At 49.2% G+C, this 17,789-nt stretch overlaps 1 protein-coding gene across 2 annotated transcripts in view; it reads right to left on the bottom strand.

Annotated features, from left to right (window-relative positions):
* Positions 1 to 2,100: 2,100 nt before the first annotated feature.
* The window catches only part of LOC131205397 (uncharacterized), an 89,440-nt gene continuing 73,751 nt past the window's right edge, over positions 2,101 to 17,789 (bottom strand). For both annotated transcript variants that reach the window (XM_058197476.1, XM_058197474.1), the window contains 6 exons: positions 16,483 to 17,154; positions 13,247 to 13,493; positions 12,525 to 12,554; positions 6,046 to 6,392; positions 5,696 to 5,972; positions 2,101 to 5,608 (listed from right to left, as the gene is read on the bottom strand). In XM_058197476.1, the coding sequence (XP_058053459.1) occupies positions 5,593 to 5,608; positions 5,696 to 5,972; positions 6,046 to 6,392; positions 12,525 to 12,554; positions 13,247 to 13,493; positions 16,483 to 17,154 (1,589 nt within the window). In that variant the 3' untranslated portion in view covers positions 2,101 to 5,592. The remainder of the gene's footprint in view (positions 5,609 to 5,695; positions 5,973 to 6,045; positions 6,393 to 12,524; positions 12,555 to 13,246; positions 13,494 to 16,482; positions 17,155 to 17,789) is intronic.

Consider the following 17,789-nt stretch of genomic DNA (forward strand, 5'->3'; position numbering starts at 1 on the left):
TTTTTCAAATAAGCTCCAACGGGATTCGGCGTTGAAGTACGACTCCTCGGAAGACCCGTCAGAAGAACTTACCTTGGTTCGGTGGGCTTTCGTAATGAGTTCTCGACCGGGAGCCGCTCACTTACCGCGGTGTGTGTGCGTTCGGTCCCCGTTGCCTCCTGATTGCGATACCGCGTGCACGTTTGAGACTGGACTTTTTCGAAGGAATCGAATCACGCAGCAGAAAATCCTAATATCGTTGTAAGCGATACCGCGGTCGAGCGATGCTTAATGACGCCGGTAAATTAAGTCGATGACGAACTAATACTGCTGCTCGGTATCACACAGCCCAAGTGTCTTGTTCTTTTCGGGGCAAAGCCGCAAAATTGTGCTGCCAAACTCACTATCACTATGTGCCGTGCAACCAAAAATTCAGGAGAAACCCTCTCTGCGGAGAGCTCGTACGATCAAGTTAGGTAGTTACTGACGCGTTTTAATGTTTAACGTTTCTTCCTCGGGGCAGCAGGTAGAAATGGCTACTTGGAGATTGATGCTTCGTCGTTCGTTCACAAATTGAATGTGCACGTTGAAATCACGCCGTTTGTCCACAATCACAATCAAGCGCAAACTTATCGCAGCGGTGTTTTAAGTAAATTGAGTAATAAAACCAAAAGTTACTAAACAAAGCAGCTTGGTATTTTTTCGGTAATGCACAGTTAATGTTACGGTTGTAGAGCTTTTGTAACTCCGAACGGCCTACCAATGTAAATGCGTGTTTCAACTGCTCCTGCTATGACGTCACACTTATCACACGCTGTATGGAAACAAAGCTGTCGCTCTTTCGTGGAGTGCTTACCAACGATGGAGCAATTTGGGCACGGTTAGGGCCGACAATACTTTGTACGTTACTTGCCAACGCGTATCAAGAAATGACTGTAAAATTTAACGTTCAAAACAACGCGGCGGTGACGGAACCGATAGGCAGAACGGGACGTTCACACCGCTCTCTGCAGCTTACACGATGATGCGCGCCACGGGAACAATTAACCAGACAGAACCGAAGAAGATTGAGAGGAAAAGTGCACGATTTTCACTGTTTTCGCGAAGTGTGTTGCGTTTGCCGCTTTCGACTTCCGCGAAACGATCCCCGATCTAAGTAACTCATCGGCGGGTCTCACTCGTTTGACACTTCGGGTTCGGGACACTCGTTCGGCTCGGGACAACCGAAAGCGCTTGGTGGTGTGCGTGCTAGTTGAAAACAAAGAACAGCACAAAACGAGGAATTACAACGCGGGTTGTTGGATTTATTTTGGTGAGTTGCTTGAAGTGGCCGCCTCTGCCGGAAAGGCGATCGCACGTAGGTGAATGTTGTGAAAAACGAATTTGAAAAAATAAGCCAAGAACGTTAGGACACGTGCACGCGGTGCGACTTTCGAAAATACTCATTCGCTGCACCGTTCGGATTGTGGCCGTCGAGGGCACTCACGTCATCCGGGCGTGGTAGTGTGCGTGCGGGATCGGAGCCGAAGTCAAATTCGTAAACAGAAATTTAAATGATGTCCACTATCGAAAACATGTTTGAATCCTCAAATCTTCATGCTTGCTTTGTGGTGAAGTGCTGAAAAGTGGCTTCCATTTTGTCGGTTAATTCGTATCCGTGGGGCAATTCGTGTCCGTAACGGTGCATTTGTTTGTCACGCGAAGTAAATATTCCACACACATTTACTCTGAATATCCGAGCGTGATCATGTTGCGGGTATGTTGGTTTGACAATTGAACAACGTGATGATTCTCGACGATTCCTGTGCAGCAGCTGTCAAATTTACAATTCGCAATGGATGCGCTTGAGAAACTTTACAACTGCGAAGCGTTCTTGTTTCGATAGTCCCGCAACCTGTGGCACGGTAATAATCACACGACGCATCCGATGCGTAAAGTATACAAGAATAAATCCAGTACGTGCCATTTCGTTGTTAGGTGGTACTGCAGATTGGCCCAGCATATTCGTCTTCCTCCTTGTTCCGGTGGAGTGATGATGCAGGCCACTGAATAAATTAGGCGAAATCAAGTAAATCAAACGCAACCTGATGTTTATCTTATTTTTTTTTATTTGTCGTTACTTGTTTTGTATTTTCTGTTTGTTTGTTTGCTTGTCTTAACAAATTATTGATTTGCTTCGCCCCTCTCACACGCTCGCCTATCGGCCCTGCCAAGGTTTCTTTTACTCTTGCGTCCAGCTGCACCTCCTAGCGGTTCATTCGTTTGTTTCAACCAGTATTATTATATTTATATATATTTATATGCATTACGCCTTAAAACTAAACGTGTGTTTCTTTTTTATTTTTTTAAATTATGCTTTCGAAGTCAATCGGATGTATTGGATGTACCGTTGTTCACTCTCTTTTCGCATTTAAGATGAGTTTTTATATGTCATTCTGTTCGGAATCACGTTTGTAGTCGAGGAGGGTTACAAGATGGCCGTTAGACTGCGGAACGCATATTCCACCATTCGTTTATTGACGCCGCCACTGGCGAAGATAAATTGGTTTAAAAAAAGTCAAGTATCTCTATAGATCCTCCGGTTCCATTTACAACTTACAGGAAATAGCATTTTTCTTTTACGCATATTGATTTATTTATGCTCCGGAAAAGCGGCCCCATTGATTTGTAGCAGACGTGCGACCTGTGCGACACTTTGTTTTTCACGGCAAATGACAGCTGAATATCTTCTAATCAATATCCTTTTGTAGTGGCGCGCAGCAACACATGATTCTCGTCACTGCGGTTTGAGTACACAAGTTACGCACCAACAAAAACCGACAAGCATAGCGCGGCTTTGCGAGAAACCGTTTGCTGTAGGTTTGCGTATCTTTGTTTTTAACACCCTGTTTGTGTTTGCCGATGGATTAGACACAAACTGACAAGAACTAGCTGGTTAGCGGAAAATTGAAAACTAACTAAGGACGACACCATTCCTGTTCACCTACATTCAGCCAGTTTTGCGCGCCGTTTCGTTGGCGCATTTTACCACAAATCTCCGTGGAAACCATCGCCTACCACAAGCAGACGACGGCGTCGTATAGCAATTTTGACTTGATGGATTTTTAATAGATTGCCACCTTAGCCCACGCGTGCTCACGGTGCTAATCAAGGTTTAGTAGCAAATTTCACGAAAACATTCAAGTACTCATATTGATTTCGGCGAACGCTACCATACGTCACATGCTAAGTTTTCATTAACTGATGTTATTCTCTGTGTATTAATAATTGATTGATTGCGTGTAATATTTGCCCTCTTTCCTCTCTGCTCATTCACCGGTGTTCACTTATCTGCGCAGGGTGCTTCTACGGTTGTACAGACGGATCATGCCATCGGTTTCTCACTCTGGTTGTTGTCGACGCTCCCCTTGGCAGTTTCACGCAATCGGCTAAGCGTGTTTCGCTTGTAATATGTTTCACCACACTACTACCGTTCTACTAAACCTTCCACATTAAAAAGTGGTTTAGTAATTCCCCCGCTCACTACTAGAGGGAGCACTTTTCTGACAAATGTTTAGTATCTAAATATTGGCGTACCTTTTACACATCGAGTTTTTCTGTTCACGTTTGCTTTCCAAAGTTTACGGATCGTTTTCTGCTGTGCTTCCTTTTTCGCTTCGGTCGCCAGTATTGTTAAAGGAGTTCCACACGGCCATTATTATGTTTCCTTTTCTTTTGATCTGCATGCGCTATGCAGACGACACTCATTTTGCTTGCCGTTGCCAATGTAATGCATTTATTTGTAGGGATTCTTAAAACTAACACATGCCACGCTTCGCCCCTTTCGTCCCGCTCCTTTCGTATTCTATAATGTCTCGCCGTTCGAACCTCGATGGAAACGCGGGATCCTCGTCGGTGTTCACAAGATATGTACAATGCAATGAGTAAGTCCTGCACGCGTTACGGTACTTGTAGTAAGTGGTAGTAGTGCTAGTAGTGTTGTTGCGACACTAGGTATGGATGCATTATTTGGGAGCGCAGTTTACGTTTCTTCTTCGGCTAATGTCCTGTGCATTGGACAAATTGCTTGTCTTTGCTTGCGCATTACTGCTTCGTAAGGAAATGGGTCGCTGTATGAAGTACGGGAGTTTCGGGGTCATTAAGTAAGAAGCTGCAGATGTCAACTCAACACATTTAGGGATGCACGAGGCGTAACTAATGGCGGTCCGGTAAATGTATGTGAAACAGAAAGGAAAGCAGGACCTATGGTTTTGACCAATGATTCCTAGGGAGCTTCGCGTAGTTCGCAAAATCTGTGGCGTCCATGCACTGTTTGCGTTTCTTCAAATTCATTATAATGTCATTTCCTTTGATTGTGATGAGTTTCTGGCTTGTATGGTGTGCCTTCCAGATGATCCTTTGAACGTAATGTTTTCAAGTTTTCCCTCTTGCCTGTAGTACCAGAATGTAGCTCTATTTTTTCCCTTTTTCGGTGTCATATTTTCACTTTGATATTGTTGTTCACGTTTGAACGCATACCATCGCCAGCAGGTGTTGAATTCCGGTATCCATTCCCAATTGTGAATGCATGCACCTCCAATGTTTGCCATGTTTACCTACAGCTGTTATCGGGCGCGTGCGAACCTTTTTTCCCGTTTTCTTTTGTCGGTAACATTCTAAACACGTCATCAACATTATCACAGTATAATTATTCTCATTTAGGTTTTCGTTTCCCATCACCAGAACGTTTGCGTCTTACGTTTTCTTTTTTGTTAATTCCACATCAGTTTCCATTCTTCTATCCCGACTGGTTGCATAGCTATTAGGATTTTTGCGCTGTTTCCAACGCCATTGCGCTTTGCAAGATCAACTTCAGAGACTCCAGAGAATGTGAACATACTTATGCGTTTTTTTGTCGATACACCCATTCAAACATTTACCTTTCACGCTGGCCCGGGGATGATAATGGTGTCGGAAAGTAAATCGCTCCAAACTATTTGCAACATCTTTGTCAAGCGAGTATGCCGCGTACACCAAACAATCATAGCAAATTAGCCAATGGTTATCCAATTGTCGGGGAAGCTTCGAGTTTTGTCATCAGATGTAATGCATAACGAAAAAAAAGCAAAGTAAAACTATAAAAAAAATGTGGCGACTGTCGTTGATATTTGACATCGATCTCGGTGAGGCGTGGAAATGTTTGAATGTTGGAATCATTTTTTGTTGTATTTTTTATACGTTCTACCCCTTCGGAATCGGAGAGTTGGACCCGTCGTCCTGCCGCAACCGGGGGACAGTTCAGACAACAATCAAACAAAACCCTCAAGTTTGAAGGTTTGTGCAATACGCTTTTGTACCGGCTCTCATTCGGCACAGTTCCGAGCGTCGAGTCGGTTGTCCAACGGTCGGTGGTCTCCGATGGCTCTGCCTGAGCGGATCTCGCAAGGGTGGGTGGGAAGGGGTAGTTGATAGTTGACGATTGCTGGATGCCGCAGCGTCAGTGCTGCCCAAAAGTGGTGCGCGCAGTCCCGGTACGGGCGCTCATATGTACACGGCCAGTTGATTGTAATTTCTAATGAGAAATTTAAAATAAAGAACGGCACACTGCCTCTGTTTGGCCTTCCATTGCAGTTGTCATGGCCTATGAAACCTGGGAAGAGCAAAACAAACGGGACACATTATAATCCAAGCTTGGTGAGACTAGGGCCGCGTCTGCGAAATGGGCCGACCCATGTACCTGGTAAGATGTCGACTGCCTTCGTGCACGGCCATTTCGGAGCTTTTGAATTCGTTCAATTCCTTGCGGATGGCGGCCTTATCCTTGGGTGTTAGCCGCGTCCAGGGTTTGTCCGCCCGTCGGTCGTAGTCGTGAGCTTGCGTCACCTCGATGTAGTCGTTGAAGCGGATGATTTTCTTCTCCTTCAGCTCGTCGACCGTCGGCCGGAAGCTCAGTTTCCGCAACAGATAGCGCTTCTTTTCCTCCTTCTGCTTCTTCTCCTCCGCCGGTGATTGGGCTGTGGGAAGGCAACGCTCCCATTAGCACCGACAGCGCAGTGGTGACGCACTTTTAGGCGCAGTGGCACTTACTTTTGAGAATGTTCCGCTCGACCAGTTCCTCGGCCGTCGGGCGCATCGACAGGCGACGTATCAGCCGCGCCCCGATCGCTTCCTTCGATTCCTGCTTTTCGTTGTCGGACTGCAGCTGCAGTATGTTGCGATTAATGAGCTCCTGTCGGTCCGGGCGGAGCGCCAGCTTGATCGAGAGGCTCTCCTTGCGCGCAATTTTGGCCGCCCGGTCGGCATCATCCTCCCGGTAGCAGATCGGCCCATCCGACTGGTCACTGTCGTCGCCCTCGCGAATCACATATGGGCGCGCGTTTTCCTTGTTCTCCATCGTGCTGGGTAGGCCAATTTGGAAACGCATCGGTCGGGAACTGTGGCGGCCGCAGCGTTAACGGTTGCGCAACGAAACGTGTGGAATGGACAGAAAGATGGAGAATGTGAGAGAGAAAGAGAGAGAGAAACCGTCAGTTCCAGGGCGTCTTGTCGGAACGGCTCAACGGGTTGGCGACGAGCGCAGGGATGTTGCGTTTCCCACTTCAACCTTATGAATGCACAAACAACACCAGCAGAATTGGTTATTGGGTCGTGAGCTTACGAGTTAGGGTTAATTGAATTGCATTAAAACATAAACATGTACACATCGCCTGCAGGCAAACCGAGTGTCAGTAGTTCGTGGAATTGTGGAAATGGGAGAAAATACGACAGTAGCAAAACCAATAATCACCCCTTAAAGCCAAAATGAACAATTGTTAATTAACACAACTGAATGGAAATAAAAAAACAAAGAAATTGTGGAATTATTACTAGACCCCGTTGTGTGTCATGCTGTTTGTGTAACATGCGCGTGTGTGCCTTCAAAAACATCAATCACCCCCCCCCAATGTGGATGGTTAGCGTGGACTTTTGTGAGCAAAATACCAGCAATAATACATCGAACATAACGAGAGGATTTCACTTAGTTTTTACACATTTTTGAGCTAATGGGCTAGCAGCACACATTACACTTATGTGCCAGAAACGGTTGTGTTTGCCTGTGTGTTTGAACTGTCTAAGGTCGTTCGTCCCCGTTCGCAAGGACGAAGGAATGAAGAATTCCTTCTTTTAGGCGAATGATCTCTGAACGCGTCCAAAGTTTACGTGAAACTTTTCGATTCCCAACAAATGCACAGTGTGTGGTGGCACCATAAGGTGCCGCCACGTGCCGCCGCATTTAACTTCTCGCGTTAGCGCGGCAGCATACAATTCCGAACCCCGGCGTCAGTTCCTTGAGACAGTGCGACGGCAGCTCCTTCCACAATCGGTAGCATCTCGCTCGGGGTTCGTTGAAACGGTTGACGTATTTTGACCCCTTCAGGGACTCTGGGCTCGTCTCGTGAACGGAAGTTGGGGACTTCACGAGCCTGTCGGGCGGCTGTCATGAGTGTACCAGCAGCACCGAAGCCCGAAAGCGCTTTCGAACCTTTGGGCCTGCGGGAAGTTGTAGCACTTTGGTGCGGTGCTGATGGTGGACTCGTGTGACGACGAGGACAAAAAAAAACATTACCATTATAATGGAATAATTTATCATTTCCTTACACAAATAGTGCTAGCGGGCGTGTTTCCACTGTCAAACACGCCCATTCCCGGGTTTCGGTTCGGTGCGAGTGTCAGCTCAAACATTTACCCCACACTAACTGGCAGGCGGCGGGACACAAAGCGGAACCAACGGAGGGGCAGGATCTGGGAGTGTGGAAAACTAAATTTCGCACAAGCACCGACACTGTCGCCCGTCGTCCTGAGGGTGCCGTACGCCGGCGGAATGGCTTTATGATGATCCTACACGGTGGCGCCTGCCCTGCGCAAGGGAATTTGGTGCTCGGATATCAATTTCAACTCAAGCAGCAACGTTTTGGGGCGCTTGACACTCGGCAGGGATCGTCGACCGATGACGACGGCCGCACATTAATTTACAGCCGACGCGATGAGGCGATGTGCTGCAGTGACGCCGGTGCCGGAGCGCACGATCGTCACGCTGCCGAGCGCTTCCAATGACTCGCAGCATCTCACGGTAACGGAAGGGCCACTGGAGAGTTTAGTTTTGCAAAGCATAATTATTCACAATTTGGCCCCGAGTGAGCAATCGCAGCCCCATCCACCGCACGTAGCGACGCTAGAACACTGAACAAGGTGGATTCCGCTCGTTTTTCGGGCTCTACCGACGGTTCAGCGTTTCACGCACATCGAAGAGGACACTATTTTCATAGGCCATACTCCCCATACAAAATGGGGACATTACACGGCCCAACGCGCCCCGAGAAAGCGGGGTAACCTAATAGCGGCCCGCGTGGCAAAAGGGATTCTTATCGGCGGACTGTACTTTGCAGTGTAAACCACATGAAAGCCGTGCGTCATAATGTGACGTCTTTCTTTTAACGCACGCGGCGTAATCTGATTCTATCGATAAAAGCTTCGCTTACGCGTGCCGGCATCACTCACTTGGTTGGGTTGGGCCTTTCGAACGGAGCTCCCCCGCGGTGAGAGCATCCCGTTTTCCTGGGACCGGTCTTCCATAAAACCTTGCGAGCAAGAGCTTACGTTGAACGTTTGATGCGGATCTAAGGTACGTATGTTGTCGTATTTTTTTGCTGTACGCTAAACTGCAAAAAGTTAACATTCTGCCAGCGACCTTTGGCCCGGATCCTTTTTGCTGGTGGTGGTTTCGTGGAAAGTGTGCACGTTCTGGAGGGAGCAGCTTCTACAGCTCTACTGGAGAGCGCTCAACAACAGTACGCCCAATTTTCTTGGGACAGAATTAATCTGCCAGAGAGCGAGTGGAAAGAATTCGCGATTGTGGAAAATATTTTAATTAAGACAAAGGAAAAGTTGGGTGCTATCCAAGCGCACTAACCTAGTGGGTGTCTAGCACACGTGTCCCTGCCGTTGAAGAACCGCCACAAAAACGTGTCGGGAAAAGCGCATGCGGTACTGAATGGTAGCGAAGAAGCTGAAAACCAACAACTCAGACTGGCGCAAATTAACGACCACTAGACACCAGCAGCAGAGAATGGCACCAGGCTCACTCACTCAGACAGTCAGTCATTCGTCTTCGGGTTTCGGGCGTTGGAAACACACAGATCGAAGCATGACGGAGAAGCATGAGGTTCGAGAATCGAAGGGCTGTCTGTCTTAGAGGGACTTACATGGTTCAGGACCCCTTGTGGAGGAAGATCGTTAACGGAGTGGCAGCGGCACGTATTTCGGAGCTCATCATTATAATGTGGCCAGCCGCAAGAACCAATGCTGAGACCAACATAGCAGCCACCCGCGAAGGTTGGGCCTTCTAGACGGATGTGGTGTTCGGTTTCCCGGGTGGCGATGCTCTTTATTCGCGTTGGGTCATTATTTTTCGCGCTACACCGAGAGCAGCAGCGCTGTTTCCGGCAGAGCGAACAGACCGTTTGCAACTACTTTCACGCCACCGGATTTTATTGTTTCTGCTTACGCGTCTTGGTCTTCGCGTGGAACGTGATTTGGGGCCGGTAAGGTTTATGTCTGCGCGTATAACGGCATTCGGGAGTTCATAACACTGTACCTATTGCGTTCGTTGCGGATACTACGAAGCGGATCTCGATGAGAGATTTCCAGACGCATGACTGATAAGAAATCCGTTGTTAAGAATTGTGGTATACCTTTTGGGACATCACAGTGGTTGTCACGATTCGTTGTAAAGCATAACACAAAAGTAGACATCCCGTAAATCATTAACAATTCGAAGCTCGGTTTCATTCATCTCCCTGAAGCTACCACTGCTGGTGGCAACGGAACATCCGCGTGGCCCCGGTAACGATGTTGGAAAGTTAGATTCTATATTTTCCGTTCCGCCAGGAAGATACCCGACGCGGGATCGCGAACCGACGAAGAAAACGAGCCCCGTGCCCCGGTGGGCACTTTATTTTTCCGAGCACCGTGGGAGTTCACTTTACTCGACCACTGCGCAGTCGGGTTTCTTCGAAGGTTATACACCTCGCCCAGGAAGCAGAAATCTGGCCGAGCGGTGAAGGAAATTAACACTTCATCCGACATCCGACCGGGTGGCCCTCCGTTCGCTTGTGGCAAAGAAGGCACAACGCCTACGACGCCTCACGGGCACAACTTTGCGTACCTTTTCTGGTAGGATCGCTTCGTGTTTGATACGCCAGAAGGCCTGATGGGGAACCGTTTTTCTGTGAAGTCGCTGAAGAATGCGCACGTCACGAGAACTTCCTTACGGTGGGTGGCGGTCAATAGGGGGCCGAGCGTCGTTACGGCAATCGGTTGTGTGGGAAAACAAAGATCAAATCCTTTCTTGGCTCAACCGTTACACCACGCACGTAGTACGCAGAACCATGATGACGACTTTACGCTGCATCGTGACTGGAGAGACTTTGGCCCTTCGCCGAAGCTGCCCATTCACTGGTGGGATTTCTGGGAAACTCTTTGTGGTCGTGGGCAATACACAGAATACCCCAAAATACGCCGGTCGAAAGTGTTACGAAACGAATGGGCAAACTCGGTCACACCACACATCGGGTGCATTATCGTAAAAAGCTAGTTCATCATCAAGGACATCATTCGCCCCTTTACAGACGAAAGTTTAATAATACTCTAGGCGACTCCTTTCGCAGTTATGTTTTACCAACTTTTACGACTTTAATATAAAACTCAACTACGTGTGAGGCCGGATGCAGGAAGACAACCACGGGGCCTTTCGGTGCATCAGCAGCAGCGACAGTGTTTCGGTTTCGGAAAAGCGGAAAACATTCATCAGCCACCGTAATCCCTCCGGCTGCGCTGTGTAGCCCGTTGCCACCCAGAGAAGAGGGCAGACAACCTCGACCGACCCAAGATTGATGCTATTCAGGTCCAGTTAAGCCTGGCAAGGGTTTCTTAAGTTAAAAATACTAGCAAAAACGAGGAAAACCCTAACCCATAAACAACGGCTCGCCATGGTCGCTGGACTCTGAAAAGAAACCTTCCTTTTTACTGACGCCATCGAAACCCTGTTGCCGTTGCCGCTGCCGCCACCACCGTGCACTTGCCGGGTTAAGCCAACAAGGTTAAGAAAACACATCACTTCAAGTTAACGGGGAGTTTTGTGAGAGATTTCTCCGGTACGCTGGTCAGCGGCCCGAGAAGATCTTCTGGGCCTGGTCCGCAGGGGCTGTTTCTTTTTTTTCGTGAAAACGGTCCATATACTGGACAATAAAGAACCACAAAATGTTACACGACGCCATTCGCTCGTGGCTGGAGACGTGTGCGCTTAGTACCCATGCAGGCCGTCCAGTGCCGAAGGGCGCCCAGATGGATGGCCTCCGGAAGAATCGTAATCAGACATGGGGGGGACACCTCTTTCTTCCTGGCGGACACAATTTGTAACTTGCGGCAGGCGCAATCGGCCCAGGGGAGTGGCATATTTTATCTAGATCCCGGAAGGGCACCCGGCACCGGCGGTCGGTTTGTTTGCTAAAAGTTTCGTCATTTCGAAGCCCCCGGTGGAAAGGTATAACAAGGGAAGGACGTTTAAGGACTGCTTCGAAGAGGAACTTTGAAGAGCTTTGGAACTGTCCTTCCGGTGGGGCTTTGTAGTCGTCCGAAGTTTAAATCTGCATTTCTTGTTTACATTAAACGGTTCTGTTGGCGGTCTTCCGAGAACCACACACCAAAGGGATCACCAAATAGTTTGCCAAATGGTCTGCTTTCGAAAACAGGGTGTCAGAAAGTCGTATTAAAATTGTGTCATGCTCTGCGGTGCTCATTGGAACACTGCTCAGAGTGTCAGAAGAGAGTCCGTTTTGCACATAACCGTGGAATGCACCTAGACCGTGATTGGCAAACGTGATTTCTGCTCTATGCGTGACTTTTTCCTTTGCAAGCAGCCTTTTCCTTTGTTTATATTTCGCTCAACACACCAGCTTTAAACGATATCAACACAGACGGGCCCGTGAGTTGCATGCACGAAAGGTTTACCAGTGGCTTAAGCGTATAATCCAATTTAACACCCCTGGCCCAGCTTCCCAGGCGGCACGTGACAAAGCTTCAACACAAACGGTGCCTGTCGTCAAACAGATTTGCATCCACCTGCTGGCTAATTTTGTTTAGTACCTCGGCAACAATGTTCGGCAAATATATGGCGCTATCAATCTTTAGATAAAAAAACCATTCATCAAACATTGGCAAATAAACTGTGTAAATGAAAAATAATAACCACAACATAAAACGCAAGAGCTCCTCTGCAACGTGAGATTTAACGTACCATTGCCGTGCACGGGGAGTGTGTGTCAGAGTGAATAATTAGCAAAACCAAATATCAGTAACAAGAAACCAAAACACGGACAACAACATCATTAGCATAGCCAAACAAAATGCGTTAAGGAATTAAAATAAAATCAATCAACAAACATCAACCATAGCAACAACAGTGAACCGTGGGAAAAGGGTGATGCAAACTGGAAATGAAACAAGTAACAAACATCATCGGAAATTACCATATTCTAATCCGTGGTCGTAAAACTGGCCTAAAATGTACAGAAACGAACAGTTGATTGGTTGGTTGAACAGTTACACAATACAAGAGAGCGAGAGAAGAAGAAGAGAAAGAGAGCGCACAATATAATAGGGTGTGAGCGAGAGGAGAAAACAGAGAGAGAGAGAGAGAGAGAGTGAGTGAGTGAGATAGAGAGACTGAGAATAGCGCAAGAGTGGAAAAGAGAGAGAAAGAAAGATAGAGAATTCGATCATAAAATGTGGAAACCGTCAACAATATCGTGAAACACGTGAAGATGAAGTTACGCAAGAGAGCTAATACGACTAGAAGTACCACAAATATTACGTTACAATGACTAAGTCTGGGCTACTGGCATCCTAGCACCGCTAGGATCTTACAGGGGAAGCCTTACATTGGGGTGTGCGATCAAACAGAGCGACACGGGGCCACCACAGCAGGGGTTTTCGTGCTATGCTACGCTACGCTATTTCACTTGCATCCGCCGGATTGGGCGGATTGAACGACAGTCTCATACAAACACCGAGCGAAAATGGACGTGATCTGATGAGTTGGGACTGGTGGCCTCTCTCTATTGCTCTCTCTCTGACTGTTTTGTCCCCATGTTTGGTGTACGAAGGGCGACATGGGGCGACTCTGTTCTGGTGTGGCTCTCCTCGCCCTAGCGGGGTGGTCTCCGCGGTTCGGAGAACCTTTCGTACTTACTTGATGGTGGCCGCAGCCGGCGGGTTCGTATCGTACCGTACCGCTAGGGCCCGGTTGTCCTGGGTCGGGGTGCCCGGGTTCGACCCCTTCTTCTTCAGCGCAGACTTCAATGGCACCGCGTTAATGTTTGGCTCCTTCGCCGGTATCTCGTCGATACGGTTGGTGTCGATGTTCGGGTTCGGCTGCGACATCGGGTACATGTAGTCCTCGTCCGAATCAACCTCCTCGTGATCATTGTTTTCATGATCTGCAAAATTGAAGCACGAACCGGAAGGTGGAATACGTTAAAACACGCAAACAACGGTCGCTAAATACACCGAGACCGGATGGATTGAAAGGGGGAGCTGTAGAATGGAGAGTCAACTTCCGACCCCGAATTATTCGGGCACCACATTAGCATTCCCACGACCGGCATTAACGGCGGGATCGATGCCTAATTAACAAACCCAACCTCCAGATGAACGGGTGGTGATGATGATCGGGTGAGCACTTCAAAACGGATCACTGCCCTCTGAAGACGTGAAATCGACGAAGAAATGGAAAAATTGATTGGCACTCAGCAGGGAGGCCCGTTGTGGTTGGCATCCTCGGATTTTTATGATTTTTCCGGAACGTCGCGAATCACACGTGGCACACAGAAGGGTGTTCGATTCCGACCGTCCTGCCGCCGTCCGTGTCCGTGGTTCTCTGGATTCATTGAGAAAAGTGGTGCCAACAGTCACAGTCACGGAACGCAACAACAGACGACGCCAGCACGCGTGTCAACGTCAGCGAATTTAATTTGTTCGTGGCACTCTCTCTTCGAGAGGCAAAATGAAAAAGTAATCCAACAGCCGCCGCCCGCAGGTGACTAAATTCATTGACACGCTCTCGCGGGGCGTTGATTGGTCGGAGTTGCTGCTGACGTGGAGCAGCGATTCACAACTTTATGCGAAACATCAACGGCTCTTCCGGCGGATCTTCAGCTGTGGCAGCAACACGGCGCTTCTCTCGTAACAACTCCACGGGGGATCTCTTTTTTCACGAATGAAATATTCATTCAACCGGAGGCCGCGCAGTTATGGGAATAATATTGCGTGCGTTTTTTGTTCTTCTTCCCATTCGCAACTCCTTCGGCCGTCAGTCGAGTGCGGCGTCAGTGACGTGCTGTTGCGCGCGTCACTGGTTGGTCCCTGCGGTTCGGTCCTGGGGAAAAGAAAATTTCTCATCCGCCACGCTACGACGTCGGCTGACGTCGATGGTTTATTTTCGACTGGATGGATGGATGCCTGGTGGTAGGCAGAAGTTTATTTAGATTGGCATGCATTTCTTTTTTCGATCCCAACCCTTGGAGGGATCGTGCGGACTGCCTACTGGAAGAAGATTCGTTGTTCGAGGACACTGGACAGATTTTGTCCAGTGTTTTATTTCCCGCCAAAAACAAGGAGCTCTCAGAAGCGACTTCCATCCAATAATTTCCATTTCGATCGGTCGTTTTGGTTTTTGAATGGTTTAAAGATATCATTTCTGGGTTCCTTTTCATGGGTTCCACATCGAAGGGTTTACAGCGACAGTCCAGCGGGACGTCCAGTGCCGCTCGGCGCGGCACCGTCGGCAGATCAGCGACACATCCTGTTTGCATAATTCGGCACCGCGGCCAGATACCGTGCCGGGAAGGTGTCGGAGTGTGCGTCTCGCTCACACTGGGTCACAGCACGTGAACGACGTTCGGTGTGAACTCTGTGCGTTGGCTACGCACACATACGCCACAAGCGCACGCGGTTCGCGTACCGGAAGTAGCGGCCCACGGCCCAAGAACCGTATGGCGTCACGCATGGCGTTGTTGGTCCGTGGTTTGGTGTCGCGATGCGGGTTTTCCCCAATTTCCATCACAATCCTCTCACCGATCAACTGAAGATGGATGAGTAAAATGGTGCGGTGTCTTCGTGTGTGTTAGAATATTAAATTCGCTTTCGACGCAATTCATGACGCGACGATGTTACGAATTTTGTTTAGAACAAGCTCAGCTCTACACGCTGACATGGGTCGCTCCAAACCACGGTCATCGCGCAACAGGTGGTCGACGAAATGAAGTCGGCACAGCGAAAAAAAAAAATATCATAGAACCTATTGTTTGCCACCGCGGCCTGAGTGAGTGTTGTTGAACAGTTCTTTCGTGGACGGACCACCGAAGCCAGCGCGCCACGGTGCGGCTATTTTTATTTCCTGCCTTCAACAGAATGCAACATTTCGCGGAATCGCCCGTTAGGAATCGCCTCCGTCCTACCTCTACGAAGAGGAATTTAATTTATTTAAAAAATCACCAAGCGTGTGAGTATCGTAAATCGAAACGCTACCACAAGGCGTTCGCCGATCAAGACAACGATAAAGAGCAAACCGTAGGCCCAAACTCGTAGCAATTTTGTCGAAAACATTCCGAAGCTCGAAACGGATGCCTTGAAGTAGATAATTCCTTTCATGTTGATCGGCCAACAATCGAGAAAATTCTGCCGTGGAGATGTAAAGCCCGACCCGAGAAGGAGAAGGTCTTCTCAGCGGTCTTCGACGTGTTCGGCGAGCTATGCTGGAGTTGATTGGCGTTGCGCGGTGAATGCACCCGAATGTGCACGGGTTTATGCTACATAAAAGCAGACACATAGCTAGCACACATACAGACGGGCCCTGTCAACTGCAGTTGGTGGTGCAATCACGCCACACTTCAAGCTTGCAATCCGTTTCACAAGCAGAGATGGGCAATTTATTTATCCTGTTAGTGGCTGCTTGGCGGATTCCTCATGCTAGATGCTGCAGGATGATAGTGCTCGCGAAGGAGTCGCTCGCGTGTGCGTGTTAGTGTTGAGCGAGGCGGCGTGCAGAGTTCCGTTAAAATTCCCATGCTTCAGCCCTTTTCGGTGGGCAATTAGGGAAAAAAGCGAAGCGTGAATCGTGCTTTGCAGGGCAGTCTAAGCCGCCCCGGAGGCAAGACCGGAAGCCGCGTTCGGATCGGATCGATGCAAGGAATCTAGTGGTGAAGAAGTTATACTCTCTCTTTCTCTCTCACGCGCCCGCGCGCCGGTCATCGCTATCTAGTGGTGCTGTACACTGCGCTACACTCTAATGGACAACTAACACACTCTAAAAGGCTACACCGTGGGTGGAGAGAGAGAGAGAGAGAGGGTGGTACAGTGGGTGATAGATGACCTGCAGGAGGCCGCCGAAGGAGGGGGGTCTGCTTCCGGGCCCCTCGGATTACTTACCATCGTAGTCGTAATCGTTCATATCTAACGGTATAATGTTACTCATAATACTACTATTGCTACCAGTGGAATGCACATTCGGTGGTTGGCCGCCTCCGCCGCCGCCGCTGGCGCTCCCGCTTCCAGGTCCGCTAATGCCGCCGACGCCGCCACCACCACCACCGCCGCCGCCGATCCCGCCAGCACCACCACCACCGCTGCCGCCGCCAACACTGGCAGCGCCACCAATAGAGCCGCCTGCACTACTACCGCCGCCGCTGCCGCCACCGCCCCCGCCGCCGCCGCCACCGTGTGGCCGGCCCCCGACGAGCGTGGGGCTGGGCGTGGAGAACATCGGTGGCGGGGGGATCGGGCCAATCTCCGACACCGGTATCGGCGGTTCCGGCAGCTCCGACAGCACTATGTGATTCGGCAGATGGTGACCGTGCTGGTGCTGATGCTGGTGCTGGTACTGAGCCGCAGCCGCCGCCGCCGCCGCCTGCAGCTGTTGCTGCGCCTGTTGCTGCTGCTGTTGGTGGTGCTGCTGCAGCTGCTGCTGGAGCTGCTGGTGGTGGTGCTGGGCCTGTAGAGATTGCGTTGGCTGGTGGTGCTGGTGTTGCAGCTGCTGCTGCTGCTGCTGTTGCTGCTGGCCGTCATTTGCGGGCGGTGGAGTTTTCCTTTGATTATCTTGAACTGTTCGGGGGTGGGACAGAGCAAAGCGAGAGAGAAAAAAATTGAAACGGAAAGAAAGAGAGAGAGAAAGATGTGTCATTAGTAATGTCACGCTGGGCTGCGCTGTAAAAAGAAAAGCGAATTCGTTGCACATTTTCATTGGGTTCTCTTCTGTCCTACTGATCGGTGTCGCGCCGGTCGATTCTCGGTTCGTTTTGCACGTACACTCTGTTTTGCTCTGGTGGCTGCCATTTCGGTGAAACAGAGAGAGAGAGAGAGAAAGAGGGCGAGCGAAAGAGAAAAAAAACAGAACCAACAGTCGCAGTCGCGCCACGTGCGTAACGCTCTCGCGATCCAGGAGTTTGCGTGGTAAATTAACTTTTTTTCTTCACAAAATCGTAACGTAAACAAAATGGCCGAAAGAAACGGAGCACCATTGTGCCGGAACGGAAAAAAACGGATCAAAGAAAGAAAGGATTCAAAATTTCTTCTACTTCACATAGCACCGGGAGTTGGAAACATATATTAGCGATACAAAGTCTGGTGATGTTAGTGGAAAGGGACAGGGGGTCATATGCCGCGCTATCATCATACTTACAACCGTCACCATGGTAGCAGACAATCCGCCGCGATTGCTTCGATGGGCCCAAACTGTT

Source organism: Anopheles bellator, chromosome 1 (genome assembly GCF_943735745.2).
Source record: "Anopheles bellator chromosome 1, idAnoBellAS_SP24_06.2, whole genome shotgun sequence".
In the NCBI taxonomy this organism is placed as follows: domain Eukaryota; kingdom Metazoa; phylum Arthropoda; class Insecta; order Diptera; family Culicidae; genus Anopheles; species Anopheles bellator.